Source organism: Quercus robur, chromosome 10 (assembly GCF_932294415.1).
Source record: "Quercus robur chromosome 10, dhQueRobu3.1, whole genome shotgun sequence".
Classification (NCBI taxonomy): domain Eukaryota; kingdom Viridiplantae; phylum Streptophyta; class Magnoliopsida; order Fagales; family Fagaceae; genus Quercus; species Quercus robur.
Window position 1 is genome coordinate 7878674 of NC_065543.1, and position 17060 is coordinate 7895733.

At 32.1% G+C, this 17060-nt stretch overlaps 2 protein-coding genes across 2 annotated transcripts; both read right to left on the minus strand.

Moving 5' to 3' along the window:
* Positions 1 to 418: 418 nt before the first annotated feature.
* Positions 419 to 1456, minus strand: LOC126703285 (germin-like protein subfamily 1 member 7). The gene is made up of 2 exons (XM_050402248.1): positions 1286 to 1456; positions 419 to 1010 (listed from the first exon to the last, which is right to left on the minus strand). The coding sequence occupies exons 1-2, from the start codon at positions 1410 to 1412 to the stop codon at positions 475 to 477; spliced, it is 663 nt and encodes a 220-aa protein (XP_050258205.1). The 5' UTR covers positions 1413 to 1456; the 3' UTR covers positions 419 to 474.
* Positions 1457 to 8063: 6607 nt separating this feature from the next.
* LOC126703284 (germin-like protein subfamily 1 member 11) lies at positions 8064 to 9110 on the minus strand. Its single transcript, XM_050402247.1, has 2 exons — positions 8940 to 9110; positions 8064 to 8685 (listed from the first exon to the last, which is right to left on the minus strand). Exons 1-2 carry the CDS (start codon positions 9064 to 9066, stop codon positions 8150 to 8152), a joined length of 663 nt encoding a protein of 220 aa, XP_050258204.1. The 5' UTR covers positions 9067 to 9110; the 3' UTR covers positions 8064 to 8149.
* Between the last annotated feature and the right edge of the window lie 7950 nt (positions 9111 to 17060).

Consider the following 17060-nt stretch of genomic DNA (forward strand, 5'->3'; position numbering starts at 1 on the left):
TATATTATTGGATAGTTTATGACGTAAATTTTCAAAAATATCCCATTATTATATAGCTACTATCAATAGCAATTGATATTGCTTTATTCCATTGGCCATTTAAGAAGAATATGAAACATAAGTAAAATATATACAAATTGCGGTACAAATGGAAAATATGCTAAATATGTGATTATACTAAACGTCACAACAATATCTAATTGAGGTTTAGTTGTGTATTTATTCTTCCGTTGTCATACTGTTAAAACACATAAACAACGATATTATTTGATAATAATTATACTAAAAATTAATTGATATCTTGGTCTGACGATAAGGAATAATAATTATAAAACAGAAATTACAAATTCAAATCATAATACCTCAAAAAACAAATCATAATACCTCTATAAAAAATAAATAAATTGTTACTTTCAAATACAACAATTAAAAATGCCAAACTTTATTGGAGCTGTGTAATGGTTCATCATTACACTAGAATTTTTGTTGAAGATAATTAATCACACTTTTGTCGAGTTGGAATGCCTTGGCAAGAACATAAGGATTGATAGGAGGATTAGATCCAAAAGTTGCATTTGCTATTGTGATAAGCCCAGGATTTTGGCTATCAAGACTAGAAAATGCAACGGCATTGGTCTCTCCTATATTGAACTGAAAGTGGATGAGACCCATTGGAAATACAAAGATGTCTCCCTTGTTCAAAACTTTGGTGAAGAGCCGATTATCAGGGTTGGATGTGACAAAGCCAACTAAAAGTGTACCCTCTATGACTGTCAAAAGCTCGGTGGCACGAGGGTGAATGTGGGGAGGATTTAGGCCATACGGTGCGTAGTCAACACGAGCCAAAGCTATCCCTAGAGTGTTGAGGCCAGGAAACATGTCCACGTTTACTAAAGTGACATTTGACCCAAGTTGATTAAGGGTGTTTCTAGGAACGTCAAGCCCCATGAAGATAAAGTCATCAACTGTAGTAAGCTTTGGGTCCTTGCAAAACTTTCCATTCACAAATACTGCAAAAGAAAAGATTGTTAATATCACAAATGTGAGGCTTCAATGATAAAAGGATGATTACATGTCATGCATGTACGTTAAAAAAAAAAAAAAAAAAAAACAAAAAAATTAAATCCCATGTAGCTATTATATATCGCTTCTAAAAATAATTCCATTAATTTTTTAGATTCCCAATATCAGAAAGTTTTCATTAATGTGTAGAATCTAAAAGAGAAAAATCAATCCAAATAGCTTGAAACGACTCCAAGAAAACCATAATAGAGTAGGTACATACCAGCAGAGTTGGGATTGTCAACTGCAACACAAAAGTCTTGCAATGGACTAGGGTCATGAGCAGAGGCAAGAGAGGATGCCAAAGCCAATAGCGCAACAGTTAGAATGCAAGTAAAAAGTTTCGTCATATTTGAGGCTGTATGCTTGGTTTATTTTTGCTGAATGCTTGGTTGAGGTGTGAATGATATTGCAGATCAGAACATGTCCATTTATAGAGAGGAGTCACCGAATTGGTCTATATATTTTCTCGCAAATAGCATATAAGACTAGGTAAATTTAAACGGCTGTGATATTTTTTATGTAATGCGTGAACCATTTCTTAACCACCACTACTAGCCCATGTTAAAACACCAATTTAATTGGAGCACTTCATTGTCATTGTTCAGGGTAATGTTTCTTTGACCAATTATCATACACATGTTTTATTGAAAAGATCAAATACTAATAATTAAACCTTACGTACAATGATAGATACTATATTTAAACTTGAAATGATTGAAGGCTAAGTCTAACACGTCCTTGGCTTAGTAGTAAGCCACTGGTGAGATAATTAGTCTACTTGGTCACTTGTATAACTTGGTCTCTAGGAGAGACAGAGTTCATTGTTGTTATGTAGTTTCAGAACCAATGGTTCTTAATGAGAAATGGGGTTGCGAGTTCTAACCTGAGCCACAGTTTTGCCTTGCCTGAGACATGATGGTGAGGTCCACCAATGATGCATAGAGCCTTGAAGGTTGACAGAGTGAAGGACAAGCTGGCCATTGACATTTGGCTTCGGTCGTGTTCAGGTTTTTTGAGGGTAAATAAGATATCCTCAAGGTCTTTGTTTCTTTCCCACCATTTGTTTTCCCTATCGATCCCAACTACCTTCAAAAATCCTGTTCACAATATTGAACCTGTTGATTCTTGAACGAGTTGTTGCCATAAACTACCAATGACTTGGTCAAGCAATACCCTTGGTGCTACTGTGGTAGTAATCAGCGGTAGTCTTGCTCTTGTTCTTGCATGCTTCATTCTCGTAGCAATATAAATTTGAGTTCCGAGAACGACACTGCATGGGCTTGTAGACACCCCTTTGTTGCAACCGCCAGTTTAACCCAACAGAAAACCAAAACATAATTTTACATCATTAAGGGAAAAATCGTCATTTTGACCTTTCGATAAATAAGAGATTAATTAAAAAAAAATCTTAACAATCTAAACGACATTTTGAGTGCAACAATCGGACCACTAAATATGAAGCCACATCAAATTTCAATGGATAATATGCATTCTTGAAACCGAAGGTTAACCACAAGTGATTATGAGTGATTAATTATAATTTGAAATTCAAAATAATTTATTATAACTAATTATATGTCCTGATATTATTGGTTTGACTTTAAAGAAAAAAAAATGTACATGATGTGTGAAATAACAATATGTAAATAGGGTTTATTAATGTTCTAATTAATCTAGCTTTGGCACCATGTTAGAATTTTTGTTGAGAATGTGAGTGAGAGAGAAAAGAGAGAAGTAAAAGTAAGAGGATTAACATGATTTGTCTTGACAGGCAATGTCCACAATGAAAAACCTTCTGTGGCTATATCTTTATTATATTATTTATATGAACTGTATTTTTACAATAAATCCAATATAAGGTATACTAATCAATAAGCCATATAAATATGTATAATGCATTGGAAAGTTTAATGTAATAAAATTTCTTCTTCTTTTCTTTCCTCTTGTCTACCTATGAAATTTGATAATTTTGGTAGTTATTATTATTGTATTTTTGTACGGAACTATATATTCTCCTATTTAAAGAAAATATAATGTGCAAAGATTATATTGGTGAGATTAAATATTAAATAAAAGTTGATATATATATACACTTAAATTTTATATATATTATACTTTTAGTAACTAAATCTAGACTACTCCTACAGTTATATCAATACTTGCACTATAAGTCAAATTATGATTAGTTTGCTTGTCATATAAATACATACATACATATATATATATATATATATATATATATATATATGAGCCTACTATGAGTTTAGGCCTCTTCATGATAATTTCCACAAGTATAAAATTTGCGCAGATTTCAAGACTAATGCAACTTCTGCTTAACTGTTCTAAGGGTTAAAATTATTGGAAATGTGACCCTAAAAGCATTACCATTAGGCGTTGCAAAATTATGTCATTTTAACATATCAAAAAACCTACTTTATTATTTAACCACATCATTTTACAATACACCATTTATCACATGTTCTACTCTTCACTTCTACATATTAAAATAATATATACAACACACTAAAATAATATTTACAACTCATTAAACACAATCTACGTCACTGTCACAACCACCACACAGCCGCCAACAACCAACAACCACCACCACATCCTCCACAACCCAAAACACAATTCAAAACAAACCCATAGCCCACCAACACCAAATCGGAAGCCCCACCACCACCTCCATGGCCATGGGTTAGAGACAAGAACCCAAAAAAAAAAAAAAAAAAAGGAAAAGAAAAGGAGAAAACAAAATATAGAAGTAGAGAGATGGTGAACCTCAGTGGTGGTGCAAGCCTTGAAACTTTCGGCCATGGAGCTTTCAGCCATCAATCAGAACTCACAGGCTAACCCACCCACCGCCAACCCATCCGTCGGAACCCACAGCCTAACCCACCCACCACCATCAAAACCGAACCCAGCCAACACCATCTGAACCCACACATCACCGTCTAAACCCACCCATCAAATCACAGCAAAAAAAAAAAAAAAAAAAAAAAAAAAAAAAAAAAAAAAGAAGAAAGAAAGAAAAAGAAAAACCGTTGCTAGAGAGAGATTGGCGGCACAGTGAAGAGATGAATCAACCTAATTAGTTGACCTCATTGGTGAGGCCGAACTCCACGACAACTGCCAATCTCAATGGCAATAGTCTAGGTGGAGAAAAAAGAAGAAAGAGAGAGAGAGAGAGAGTGACAGGAAAAAGAGAGACAGAGACAAAAAAAAAAAAAAAAAAAAAAAAAAAAGGAGAGGTGATCAAGATTTTGGAGAAAAAAAAAAGTGTGTGACAAAGATGAAGGGAGTGGCAGAGAAAAAAAAAAGTCATAAAAGAAGAGAGAGAAAACGAATATATATATATATATATATATTTTAGCATTTTCATCCACACCGTTCCAAAGATGGAACGAAACTTTTCATATGTGTCAAAAATTATAACATTTGGAACATCTCATGTGAGGGGTTTTTGTGCCAAATGTGATAAGAATGCTCTAATGCTTTTCACTTGTAAGTTCTATATCTTACTATATATAGAAAAGGAGTTTTTTTTTTAAGGAAAGCTTGGGGTGTTTGGTAGAGTAGTTTGAGATGGGATTTTTGTAGTTTTTTGAAATACGTGTAGATGAAAAATTGTGTAAAAATGTGTGTAATGTTGTTTAAAATGTAAAAATGTGAGTTTGAGTTATAATACCAAACAGGCCCTAACCTTCATCAATTGGAAATAAGGGATAGATCCAATAATAATTGGTGTTGCAAAAACAAAGTAGGCTCTCCTCTAGCTAACTACCAAATGATACGACATTTTGAGCATGTTTAATTAGAAAGGATGTGGCCTTACTTTCCAGGTGCAAAATTTGTGCAAGAAATGTTGAAAATCTTGAAGGGAAGAGTTAATGGATATTTTAAGAGAATTAGTTTAGAAAATAGTAAAAAATCTGATAATTTTTTATATTTCCCATAAAAGTAATATCAATATTTTTTTTTTAAATGATATATTATCATATGCCCTAATGAGACCCTATCTTGAATCATGTTGCCTAGCTACTAGCCAATAAGGAGAATTCTTCATTGTGAGATTGTATCGCGGCTATCATATTCATTGAAACGCCCTCCTAATCAATGTCGACACGACTGTCAACCTCATAGGCAAAGGTCAAAGCTCTAACTTTTATGCTTAAACCAATTTATGAAATGCGCTTTGGAGTTAGGAGTCTCGCACGATAACCCTAAGGTTTCAACTTTCAAGCAAGTCAAATTTTCCAAGCTATTAATTGTGAAGAAGAGTTCAAACTCATCCATGTTTCCTTTATCTATCTACCCATTGCCAAACCAGGTGCAAGGAATCCTATTGATCTTCGCGAATCCCATTAAACCACAATGGGCTAGCTATATATATATATATATATATATACATATAGTTTTGGAGTTATCTTGACTAATTTGAAAATTTTAAGGAAAATTATCATTTTGGCCCTCCATACTCGGATAATATATACAAGAAAGTCTAAAATTACATATAACTTTAAATAAGATAGAATCTAAGTAGTGATAAATAAATAAATAAATATATATATATATATATTACAATAATTATTAGACATTCAGAATTTTGAGATGCACAGCTATTTTAACAATTATCTAACAAATAATAAGGGGAAAAAATCTAAATAATTTCATCTTAATACTTCTAGGGCTTACTTGCCCCAAAACAAAAGTAAGATCGAAGGTTGGAGGCGCCACATCACCACACAGTTGCAAACATTTTTCTACACCGGAGACTCTCTCTCCCTCTCTCGCTCTCACTCTCTTTGTCTCTCTCTTGCTTTCTTGTCTGACTGCTTCTATCTCTGGCATGGTGTTTCAACTCTCATTCTCTCAACAACTCAACTCTGCCTTCTTCTTTTTCTTTCTTTTTCAGTTTTTCTTTACTCTATGTTTCGTCATTTACAATGTAAAGTATAACAAAGCTTCCATTTAGTGTGAACAGTGAATAAATATTGCAGCAAACTAGACATAAGACAACCACCCATGTGTATGGTTAATTTTTCTACAAAAGCAATTGTGTTTGTTGTACCCGTGTAGGCCCTTTGGGCTAAAATGGTCAAATACCACTGTTAGCCAAAATATGTAGTAATCTACTACTGTTTTGGAACTATTTGGGCTATCTACCACTATTTTGGAACTCTAGTTCCTCAAACTCGAGTAAGAGTTTGACATGTTGCTCGAGTTCCATTAAAAAATGCCACCATGGTGGCTGAGCTGGACTTTTTTAAAATTTAAAATGCCACCTAGAACTCAAGCTTGTGGAGCTCAAATTCCTTGTAAATAGTTTACAAAAATTCATTAACTTCTTGTAAAAATTGATCTTGTTCAACCTTTTCAATATTTTCTTCAACATTTAGCTTAAAAATGTCTAACTCCAATTTCTTGCTCAACAACGTCAGCTTTCCTTTCCTTCCTTCTTTTTTTTCTTTTCTTTTTTTTTTCTTTTTTTTTTTTTTTAAGTAGTACTAGGTCTTTGTTTTTTGTGTTACTTTTCTTGCTTTTAATGTTTTGGTCATAATTCTATGGTTAGGTAGATATGTACTTCGTTTGCCATTGTTTTTGAGTTCCACTGTGTTATTTTGTTCCCAAAGATGCATTTCTGTGTTCTAATTTAGCTATCTAGCTTGAAGAGCTCAAACATTTTTGTGTTTTAATTTATTTTTATAGTACTCTAGCTAGCTTGAAGAGCTTGAGTTGTATTAGCAAGGAACTTGAGCTTCTAGAGCTTGAGTTCTACGTGGCATTTTAAAATGATAATAATCCACCTCAGCATGCCATGGTGGCAATTTTTAATGGAACTCGAATTTCCAGAACTCAAGTTACACAACAAACTCAAATTTGAGGAACTTGAGTTCCAAAATTGTGGTATATCTCTATATAATTCGTAAACAGTGGTAGATTGTTACATATTTCAGTCAATAGTGGTATTTGGCCAAGCCCTTTGATTGTGAAGCATATTTAAGCATTCCTACTTTCCTAGGTACAAAGGTACTCTTCTTTTCTTTTCTTTTTTTCTTTCTTTTATCATCATATATTTATTTGTTGTTAAAACAATCAATATATCATATAACATTATAATTTATAAATGTACCTGATTAAAATATACTACTATTTATCATTTAATTTAATTTATACATAAAAATAATATAACATGTATTTGGTTGTACTTGTATTTTGTTAGATGTTTTTTATTCATTGACATTTAAATGATTGTTTGTCTTTTACTTAGCAATCTTTAAATTATTAGTATTTTTTTTTAAATCTTAGTCATTTTACTTTGCCCATTTCATAATTGATTAAAGATATTGAATCTTCTTGTCAATTTTGTCACATGATTGTTTAATTTTAATTAAATACTTTTTTTTTTGTAGCATATATTGAATTATAAAGTACTTAACTTCTATATTGATTATTAAATTGTATGTACATTACTATTTTAGATTTTATAGTGAAAAGTTAGTTGTCTAATTTTATGTTCGACCCTCCCAAAAATAAATTCCTAGCTTCACCACTAATTTGAGTTTTGAGATTTTTACTTTCCATTTGTTTCAGAAAATCATATAATCTAAGATTTTGATTTGTTAGTTCTCTCTCTATCAGATCATGGAGATGTCTTGCTAGGTATGGGTTAGTATAAAATGTCATTGGAAAGTTTGTGATGTAAATTTTCTCAAGATATCGCTTTATTCCATAGCAACCATCAATAGGAATTGATTTTCCTATATTCCATCGACAGTAAGAACAATATGAAACTTGTGTAAAATACATACAATGTGGAACAAATGAAAAATATGCCACATATGCGATATAGTACTAGCAGTCACAAGAAGATCTAATTGAGGTTTAGTTGTGTATTTACGATCACTAAACACTATTTGGTATCTTGACTTGATAATAAGGAATAATAATTATAAAACAGACATCATAAATTCAAATCACATCACCTCTATAAATAAATAAATAAAAATTGTTACTTTTCACATTACAACAATTGAAAATGCTAAACTTTATTGGAACCATCTAATGGTTCATCATTGCACTAGAATTTTTGTTGAAGATAATTAACCACACTTTTGTCAAGTTGGAATGCCTTGGCGAGAACATCAGGGTTGATAGGAGGATTAGATCCAAAGGTTGCATTTGCTATGGTGATAACCCCAGGATTTTGGCTACTGAGACTAGAAAATGCAAGGGCATTGGTCTCTCCTATATTGAACTGGAAGTGAATGAGACCCATTGGAAATACAAAGACATCACCCTTGTTCAGAACTTTGGTGATAAAACGGTTATCTGGATTGGATGTAACAAAGCCAACTAAAAGAGTACCCTCTATCACTGTTTGAATCTCCGTTGCACGAGGGTGAATGTGGGGAGGATTTAGGCCATATGGTGCATAGTCAACACGAGCCAAGGCTATCCCTAATGTGTTGAGTCCAGGAAATTTGTCCACATCTATAAGAGTTACATTTGACCCAACTTGATTTGAGGTGCTTCTAGGAACGTCAAGCCCGGGTAAGAAAAAGTCATCGGCTGTGGTAAGCTTCGGGTCCTTGCAAAACTTTCCATTCACAAATACTGCAAAACAAAAGATTGTTAATATCACAAATGTGAGGCTTCAATAATAATTGTTGAAACATGTCATGCATGTACGTTTAAAAAAAAAAAAAAAAAAATCCCATGTATATAAATCACCTCCAAGAATAATTCCATTAATATGTACATTCCCAATATCATGAAATTTTCATTAATATGTGAAATCATAACCGAGAAAACTAAATCCAAATGGCTTGAAACAACTCCAAGAAAACCATAATAGAGTAGGTACATACCAGCAGAGTTGGAATTGTTAACTGCAACACAAAAGTCCTGCAAAGAACTAGGGTCATGAGCAGAGGCAAGAGAGGATGCCAAAGCCAATAGGGTCACAGTTAGAAGGCAAGTAAAAAGTTTCGTCATATTTGAGGCTGTATGCTTGGTTGTTTTGCTGAATGCTTAGTTGAGGTGTGAATAATATTGCATATCAGAACATGTCTATTTATAGAGTGGAGTCACTGAATAAGTCTTATGTATTTCCTCGCAAGTGGACACAAGACTAGGTAGTTTTTAATGTTGATGTTTTGTATTATAGTTTATGCGAGAACCATTCCTTAACCACCACTACTAGCCCATCTTAAAAAACCAATTATTGGAGCAGTTCATTGTCATTGTTCGGGGCAATTGATGTTTCTTTGACTAATTATCATGTGCATTTTTAGTTTTTTTTTTTTTTTTTTTTTTTTGAAAAGATCAAATACTAATTAAACCTTGCGTACCATGAATATGATAGTATATTTAAACTTGGAAATGATTGAAGCGCAAGTGTGTAAGCTGACTTTGTCCTGCTTTGTGAACTCTGAGGCATTTATATATTGGTCAAGTGATCTAAAGGTTCAAGTTATCCAGGTCTTTTAGTTCAATCGCACTAAATGTAATACCTGGTACTTAAAAAAATATATCTTCAAAAGGGTTTAGCATATATATAATCTAGTTTTGAAAACTCTAGCCTCCATTAGGCTATTAGTTTTTGTTTTTGTTTTTGTTTTTGTTTTAAGCCCAAACAGAATACTCTGTAAACATTCAAAAAAATAATAATAACAAAAGCAGGCCGGAAGATTTTTGAAAGGGAAAAACGTGTTACACACGCGTGGGATCCACAAATGTATATAATAAACAAAACAAAACTATCTTAAAGCAAAAGCTATAAGAAGTAAGGAACTTCGTCTTAAGGCCAAGACAGAAATACATGCCAAACAAAACTCAAAAGTTTTAGAATTTTTTAAGGGTAAGCGGCCAATTTTGAAGAAATCTAACTCTTTAATGATTAATTTTTTTTTTTGGATAAGGTGCATCTCCATCTATGTATCATAGATGGTTGACCGTATTAACTATCTTGACTCGGCATTAGTTGAAGCAACGTTGACCATGTTGATCTGCAAACTGCAGCCACAAGTGGTGAAATTCCTTACTTTTTTTTTTTTTTTTGATAAGTGTGAAATTTCAATATTACATTTATCGATCATTCATGCATGTATAATTTATGGTAAAAAAGAAAAACGGGTTTAATTAGAGAAGGAGCTTTAGCAAAATTAGAAAATGATTCTCTCTCCATTTGAGGTGTAAAGATTGTCATGTGATTAATGACATTAGTCTAAAGGTTGAATCCAGAAAATAAAATCTTAATTATAAAATGAATTTTTGCAAATAAAGAGCATATTTGTTTTAGCCATATATGATATAATTTATTGGGCATTACCTATTTACACCAAAATTAAAATTTCCATGTCAGCAAGATTTTAAGATTGACACGTGTAAGAGCTTTAATAAAAATAAAAATAAACTGTAAAGTGCTGCCACAATTGGTGCACTATTATTGGTTTGACGGTGAATGAGTCTTTTAGTTTTTGGATAAAACCAAAGGATTGATGTTTGATGCATTCACATTATGACATGTTCTAAAGGAATATATCATCAGTAGCAACATATAAATACTAAGAAGACAAGGTTGAAAAGTCTTCAATACACTTTATTTCACTAGAGTACAAGACCAATTTAACATTTCCTCTTTGTTTCCGATACTTACATTTAATGTGAACTGAGATCCATAATATTTTTACAATCCTTTCATAATAAATTTTAAGTAGTAAGTTGTTATGTACCGTTATAGATGGTCAAAAAAATAATTTAAGTGGTGGATTTAAATTAAAACCAGTAACAATTTATTATCTATTTGTTGTAAGTGTTGTAAAAATATTATGGACATATCACTTTTCATGTGAAATTCCTTACTTGTTTTTCTTATCTTGTTATTATTGTTTGTCAAATTCTCTTAACTGAGCCAATTCCGAACCACACAAAATAAAAACCATAAAACTTTGGGCAAAATTAACATCATAATTAGCATCCCTTTTTCATATTAAATGAATTTTAACTCTAATTTTTATTTATTTTTTTGTTTATCAAAGATGAAATGGAATCAGAGATCGGCTTTGATATTGTGGTAACTTATTGCTACTATTCGAGTTAAGGAAGCGTTTTATTCATATCTTCCGACTCTTCAATTGCCAAGGATCTTACCAATCTTATCTCAAATGTTATCTTTGTCTGTACTCCGATTGTACCATGTATATGCGAATAACCCTTAAACCCCAAATCAGCTATGGCAACAAGTTAAGGAACTTTTGAAGGCTTTCAATTAGTACTCTTGCACTTGTTTTGACTCTCATTTTTGTGCAGTAATATATTAATGAAATTGCCTCTTTAAAATAGGAGCTTAGACCTCCATTGATTAATATTACTAACAAGTAACGAGCCTGTCTGGCTCCGTCCCTGTAAGGAGACTCTTAAAAAGCTGTGAGTTGTTTTACAGACCAAAAATATATATATATATATATATATATTTTCATACAGTTGACATGTCAGTCCACCATAGATCAAAATAAAAGTAAATAAGAATCATAAGATAATAAGATAGGATATCAAGACCCACCACCACAACTAAAAATAGCTCAAAACGGATTTAAAAGATATTTACAAATCTTAAAGAACTCTAAAGGTATGTTTTCTATTTCTTGCTCTCCCTATATTAACAAATATTTTTAAGAGTATCTACACGGCAGATTGTAAGTAGTGAAAAAAAAATAATGCATCCATGTTATCAAGGTAACACTATAGGTCACTAAGATAATGGCCTAAGGCCCCCTCTATCACCCAATAAAATATAATTAAGGTTTTCTTTTTTGTTTCCATAAAATAAATTAAAGCCCTTAGAATGTACTGTTCCAAAAAAATTTATTTAATAAAAGTTACTTAAAAAAAATTACACACTCTATCTACAATTTAAGAGTGTACAATTTTCCACTCTCCCATATTAAAAATAGATTTGAATTAAATGATATAAAAAGCTAATAAATATCATTTAATTAATATTTAAATATAAGAAAATACTCACTTAAAATTTTCATCTTAAACTCCAAAATACATTGAACGGACCGTATATGTCATAGTGATAGATAGTTAATTACAGTCTGTAATTGTAAGACAGTTATGAAAAAGTGGATAGGACAATTATCGAAAAATATGTTTAAAAGTGTGTGGTAATAGAATTATTCAAAAGAAAATTGAAGATTTTAAAACTCTGTTAGATAGTTAGGCTTGAAGTTCGCATCAACTTTAGGGCTATCATCATCCGGTAGAATTCTAGCTAACAAACTAGACCTATTGTTTCACAAATTTAACCTTCACCTTAAAATAGATTAGAATGATTCCATGGATTTGAGATGCGAAAGAAGAGAACAATAAAGAAAAATTAAGATAGAAAATTAGGTAGCAAAGAGAGTTTTGTTCGAGGGAAAGTTACTCTTTGAAATTTTAAGTGTGGTTGATTAAATTTCTGATTGGTGGGATGGAGTTGAAAACTAGCAACCGGAAAAGATGTGAGATATGCATAGAGTTCAAGTCATCAAAAGAGATGTTCATGAACAAGGATAGGTGTGCTCATTCTATATGCACAGACTGTATTGTCAAGCACATCATTGCAAGGGTTGAAGACAATGTTGCCGAGATAAGATGCCCTTATTGGTTCACTTGTAAGCAGATTTTAGACCCTCACACCTGCCGGAAAATCATACCCAAATCTCTTTTTGTGAAATGGTGTGATGTTCTTTGCAATTTGGCTATTCAACCCAATAAAAAAAGTTATTGTCCTAATAAGAAGTGCTTGGAGTTGGTGATTAATGAATGTGGAGGAGTTGTTAAGAGGTCAGAGTGTCCCAAATGCAAGCAGCTGTATTGTTTTCAATGCAATTTGCAGTGGCCAGAGTGCAACAACTGCGAAAGAATAGAAGAAAATGATCAAATTTTTAAGGAGCTCGCAGTGTCAAAGAAATGGGTCAAATGCCCTACCTGTGACTATCATGTGGAGCGTATTAGTGGCTGCAGACATATGTCATGCAGGTTTGATCGACTTTTATATTTTTGTTTTATTTTGACATTTTTTTACTATGATCTTCAGAGAACTCCAAAGTTTAAAAGTTTCTATTGCTTTTTCTTGTTTCCCCCCATTGCCCATACATTAACAAATATTTTAAAGTGAAGTTTTGTCATATTAACAAATCATTTAGGAAATTAATCTTAAAAGTAACCTGATTAGTGAGTTCTAAATCTCAACACTACTTAAAGCATTTGATTGAAAATTTAAACACAGACTAATTAAAAATTTCAGGATTTTTTTACCTTGTATTTTAGATTCCTTATTGTATGATTTTTTTTTTTTTTTTTTTGGGGGGGGTTGTGGGGGGAGGGGAGGGAAGGCTATATGATTTTCAAATCTTAAATATATTAGAGGACCTGCCTCAAGTTCAAGAAGAAAACAACTGTTTTTGGCAGCCTTTAAATTTTGATATTTGACTCAGCACATTTTATTTTTGGCTGCTATTGAATTTTTTATGATTTAAAGTTTTTGGTTAAAATCCAACAAATAATTTAATCCATTCCATTATAGATTTCTGTGGGATTCTGCTGAAATGTTTTTTTTTCTTCTCAAAAGTGCCAACATATTCTTATTGACTCCACAGTATGACTCTTTCATATCTAATTTAGCATGAACTGGCTGACGCAAATATCCCTACTCTTTTCATTTCACTTAAAAAAAGAAAAAAAAGAAAAAAAAGAGAGAACAAAAACCAAACATTCCCCAAATTAATTTCAACTTTACCATTAGAGAGCAATTTCCATTTGGCCTATGGCTAATTGTTTGATAATTGTGAAAGGTGCATGGAAATTACTTTTAACAGATTTATAATACGGGTTGGGCCAGACCAAAAATGGGAAGAAAAAGAAAAGCAAGAGAATTGTATTTTTGTACAACATGCATTGATAGCAAACCCAATCTAAAAACTTTTGGCAATCTTTTATATAGTATCTTTCCTTTTCTTTTTCCTTTTTACATTTCAATGTATGTTTCCCCCAAAAAAAAAAGAAAAAAAAGAAATTCAATGTTTAATGAGATACGTGACATACCCTGTTAGAAAAAAGAAATTTAAAAGACTAGATTTCTTTTCTATCACTTTGGCTATAAAGCATTTTACTTGATATAACCTACGCAAAAGATTTCATTTTACTTGTATAGTACCATTTTTATGTTCCTGTTTTCTTTTCCTCTTTACTCGATCAATATTTTCTTCACAGTTAGACATATAGAATTGTTTTTCATAATGTAGGTTCTATGATTCTGGATGCAGATGCGGTACTAAGTTTTGCTATAAATGTGGAAGGAAGCCAACTATACATTGGTGCAACTGCGTAGAGTGCTATGACTTCTTGCCTTTGTTGCTTCTCGTGTTGGTTGTTTTCATCATTCTTATTTTGTTTCCTATGTTATATTATTTAGACTAAGTTCATCCCGGTCTTACTAATAAACCAAGGGAAAAGTTAATGGATGTCCTAAGGACATTAATTTAGAAAATATTCTTATAAATTTTCTATGGAAAAAAAATATCTAATTTTTTAACAATTTTTTATATTTTTCCATAAAAGTAGTATCAAAACTTTCCTAAACTTGTCAATTAGCAAATACCCTTAAAGCACTGTTTAACCAAACCCACAAACCAATTTTAAGCCTAGTGTTAATTAGTCCAATTATATAGTTGGCCTTGGTTTAAGATATTACACAAATAATATTCGTAGAATAAATAAATGCAGAATAGAAAGGGAAACGCAATATGGGGACATGGGGAAAATTGATAGAGAGCTATTCAAAATAAAAATCACTACAATGGTTTAATTATCAATCCCAAAAGCAAAACAGGTCACTATATAAAATTGATGTTTTTATAAACGGAATAACCTTATTTTAGTTTGCTACAACCAATAGTATTTACCGTACTTACCGAATGAAACTCCAAATCCATAGACTATTTCTATATATGATTGTTGCATGTGAACATCTTGCTAATAACTCCAAGTACCAACTTGAAGATTTAGTTTCAGCAATTAGATAATAACATAAGAAAAATATTTATAAAAAATATACCAACATTACGTTGAGAATTTCAATGAAGCACAAATCTCCCCTCCCAAAGCATTATCGAAGTAGAGTAAATGAATTAAATTGGACTGAATGAACTGAACGGGACCAAAATGGACCAATAGACGAAAGTTGACCAAAATGGACTGAACTGGATCAAAATTGAATGAAATGCTATGCTGATGTGGCTCAATAAAATCATGATAACAGTGAATGCTAAGCTTCACCTTTTAGTATTCCTATATAAATGTAGATTGTTGTTTTTTCCTCTTCCCTGGGTTGTATTATTGATCAACTTAGACCTCATGCGTTAGGTACTTTTTATTGTGGCACTGCCGTAGCAGTGCCATAACTCTTTAGTAGCTATCCTTAATATATCCAGTTTACCCAAAAAAAAAGATTGTTTAAAATAATATATATATATATATATAGAGAGAGAGAGAGAGAGAGAGAGAGAGAGAGAGAGAGAGAGAGAGAGAGAGAGAGAGATTAAATTACCTAATAAATAAATCACTAAACAAGTTAATCTTTTTTTTTTCAACTCAAAAAAAGTTAATCTTTTTTTTTAGAAGAAATATAAAAGTTACTCTATATTTAATCTTCTATTAAATCATATTTATGTACACACGGTTCAAGGAATTCCCGATCAACAATGGCCACCTCCCATCCCCTTCATCTTTCACTTTCACTCTTCTTTAGTCGTTAGATAATTCTCGTGTCTTTGTCTTTTTCCCTTATCTCCACTCCTTGATTTCATTTGCCACCCTTCAAGCTTTTTCATGTTGAATGAATCTTTGCTATGGATTTTTTTTTTTTTTTTTCAATTTTTATTTATCAAAGATGAAGAACCGTCAGAGATTTGTTTGATACTTATTGCTTAAATTTCTTGTTAGGGAGCCTTGGACTAAGCTATTTAGCACTACTGGATCTCTTACATAAATTAACCTACCATTCGGGTTTTGAAAGAATGATACTATGTTGTTGTAACCACACTGGCAGCTAAGTCTTGTTCGAACCCTTCATCCAAAAAAAAAATATTCAAACTGAAGGTAGGTGATTACTTTCATGGAGAGTCTAGTTTCTATCACAAGAAGGTAATCAGCTTCAGAAACAAGACAACTCATAGTCAAGAAATCTGCAATCTATGTCTCCACATAATTTATTCTGGCTTCTGATTCTAGTAGATTATTTATTTGCTTACTGAATTCCTTAGCTAGTCTGAGATCATGCGCATTAGACCACACTTCTAATGTTAGCTTGCTCTTTCTTTTCCCTGATATTTCTTTGTACTTTGCTAAATACCCCTCTATACCATAGTTGTAGGTTTTTTCTTGCAAGCTTTCATCTTCTCTGTGATTTTGTACATACTACTTCCTCTAAGCTTGTATGATTATCACACTATTGTTTATAACTTATTCACAGTTGGGATGTTATTATTACATTTCTTCAACTCTGAAGGCCTTCCTCCTCCTCTCACTGCTTCCTCCATCTGTTTTATAAGGAGTACCTATGGTCTACATGATCAGATATCATGCTACTAGTTGCCAAGAAGAGCTAAGGAAGCGTTTCTATGCATATCTTCCCACTCTTTAGTTGCCAAGGCCCTATCCAATCTTTTCTCAAATGTTATTTTTTCTGCTCTCTGATTGCACCAAATATATGGATAACCCTTAAACTCCAAATCAGTTATGCATGGCATCAATTTAAGGAACTTTTGAAGGCTTTCAATTAGTCTTGCACATGTTTTGCCTCTCATTTTTGTGCACTATAGTAATGAAAGTTGCCTCTTTAAGATGGGGGCTTAGACCTATATTGATTAATATTACTATTTACTAACAGCCTATTCTGAATTGTATTAACGTGATAACGAAATATCATAACATTTTTA

Bases quoted from the DNA above. Each gene is read 5' to 3' on its own strand.
- LOC126703285 (XM_050402248.1), bottom strand. From the start codon at position 1,412: ATGACGAAACTTTTTACTTGCATTCTAACTGTTGCGCTATTGGCTTTG. The intron at 1,011-1,285 runs GTATGTACCTAC...TTTCTTTTGCAG, and splicing joins TGACAATCCCAACTCTGCTG to TATTTGTGAATGGAAAGTTT.
- LOC126703284 (XM_050402247.1), bottom strand. From the start codon at position 9,066: ATGACGAAACTTTTTACTTGCCTTCTAACTGTGACCCTATTGGCTTTG. The intron at 8,686-8,939 runs GTATGTACCTAC...TTTGTTTTGCAG, and splicing joins TAACAATTCCAACTCTGCTG to TATTTGTGAATGGAAAGTTT.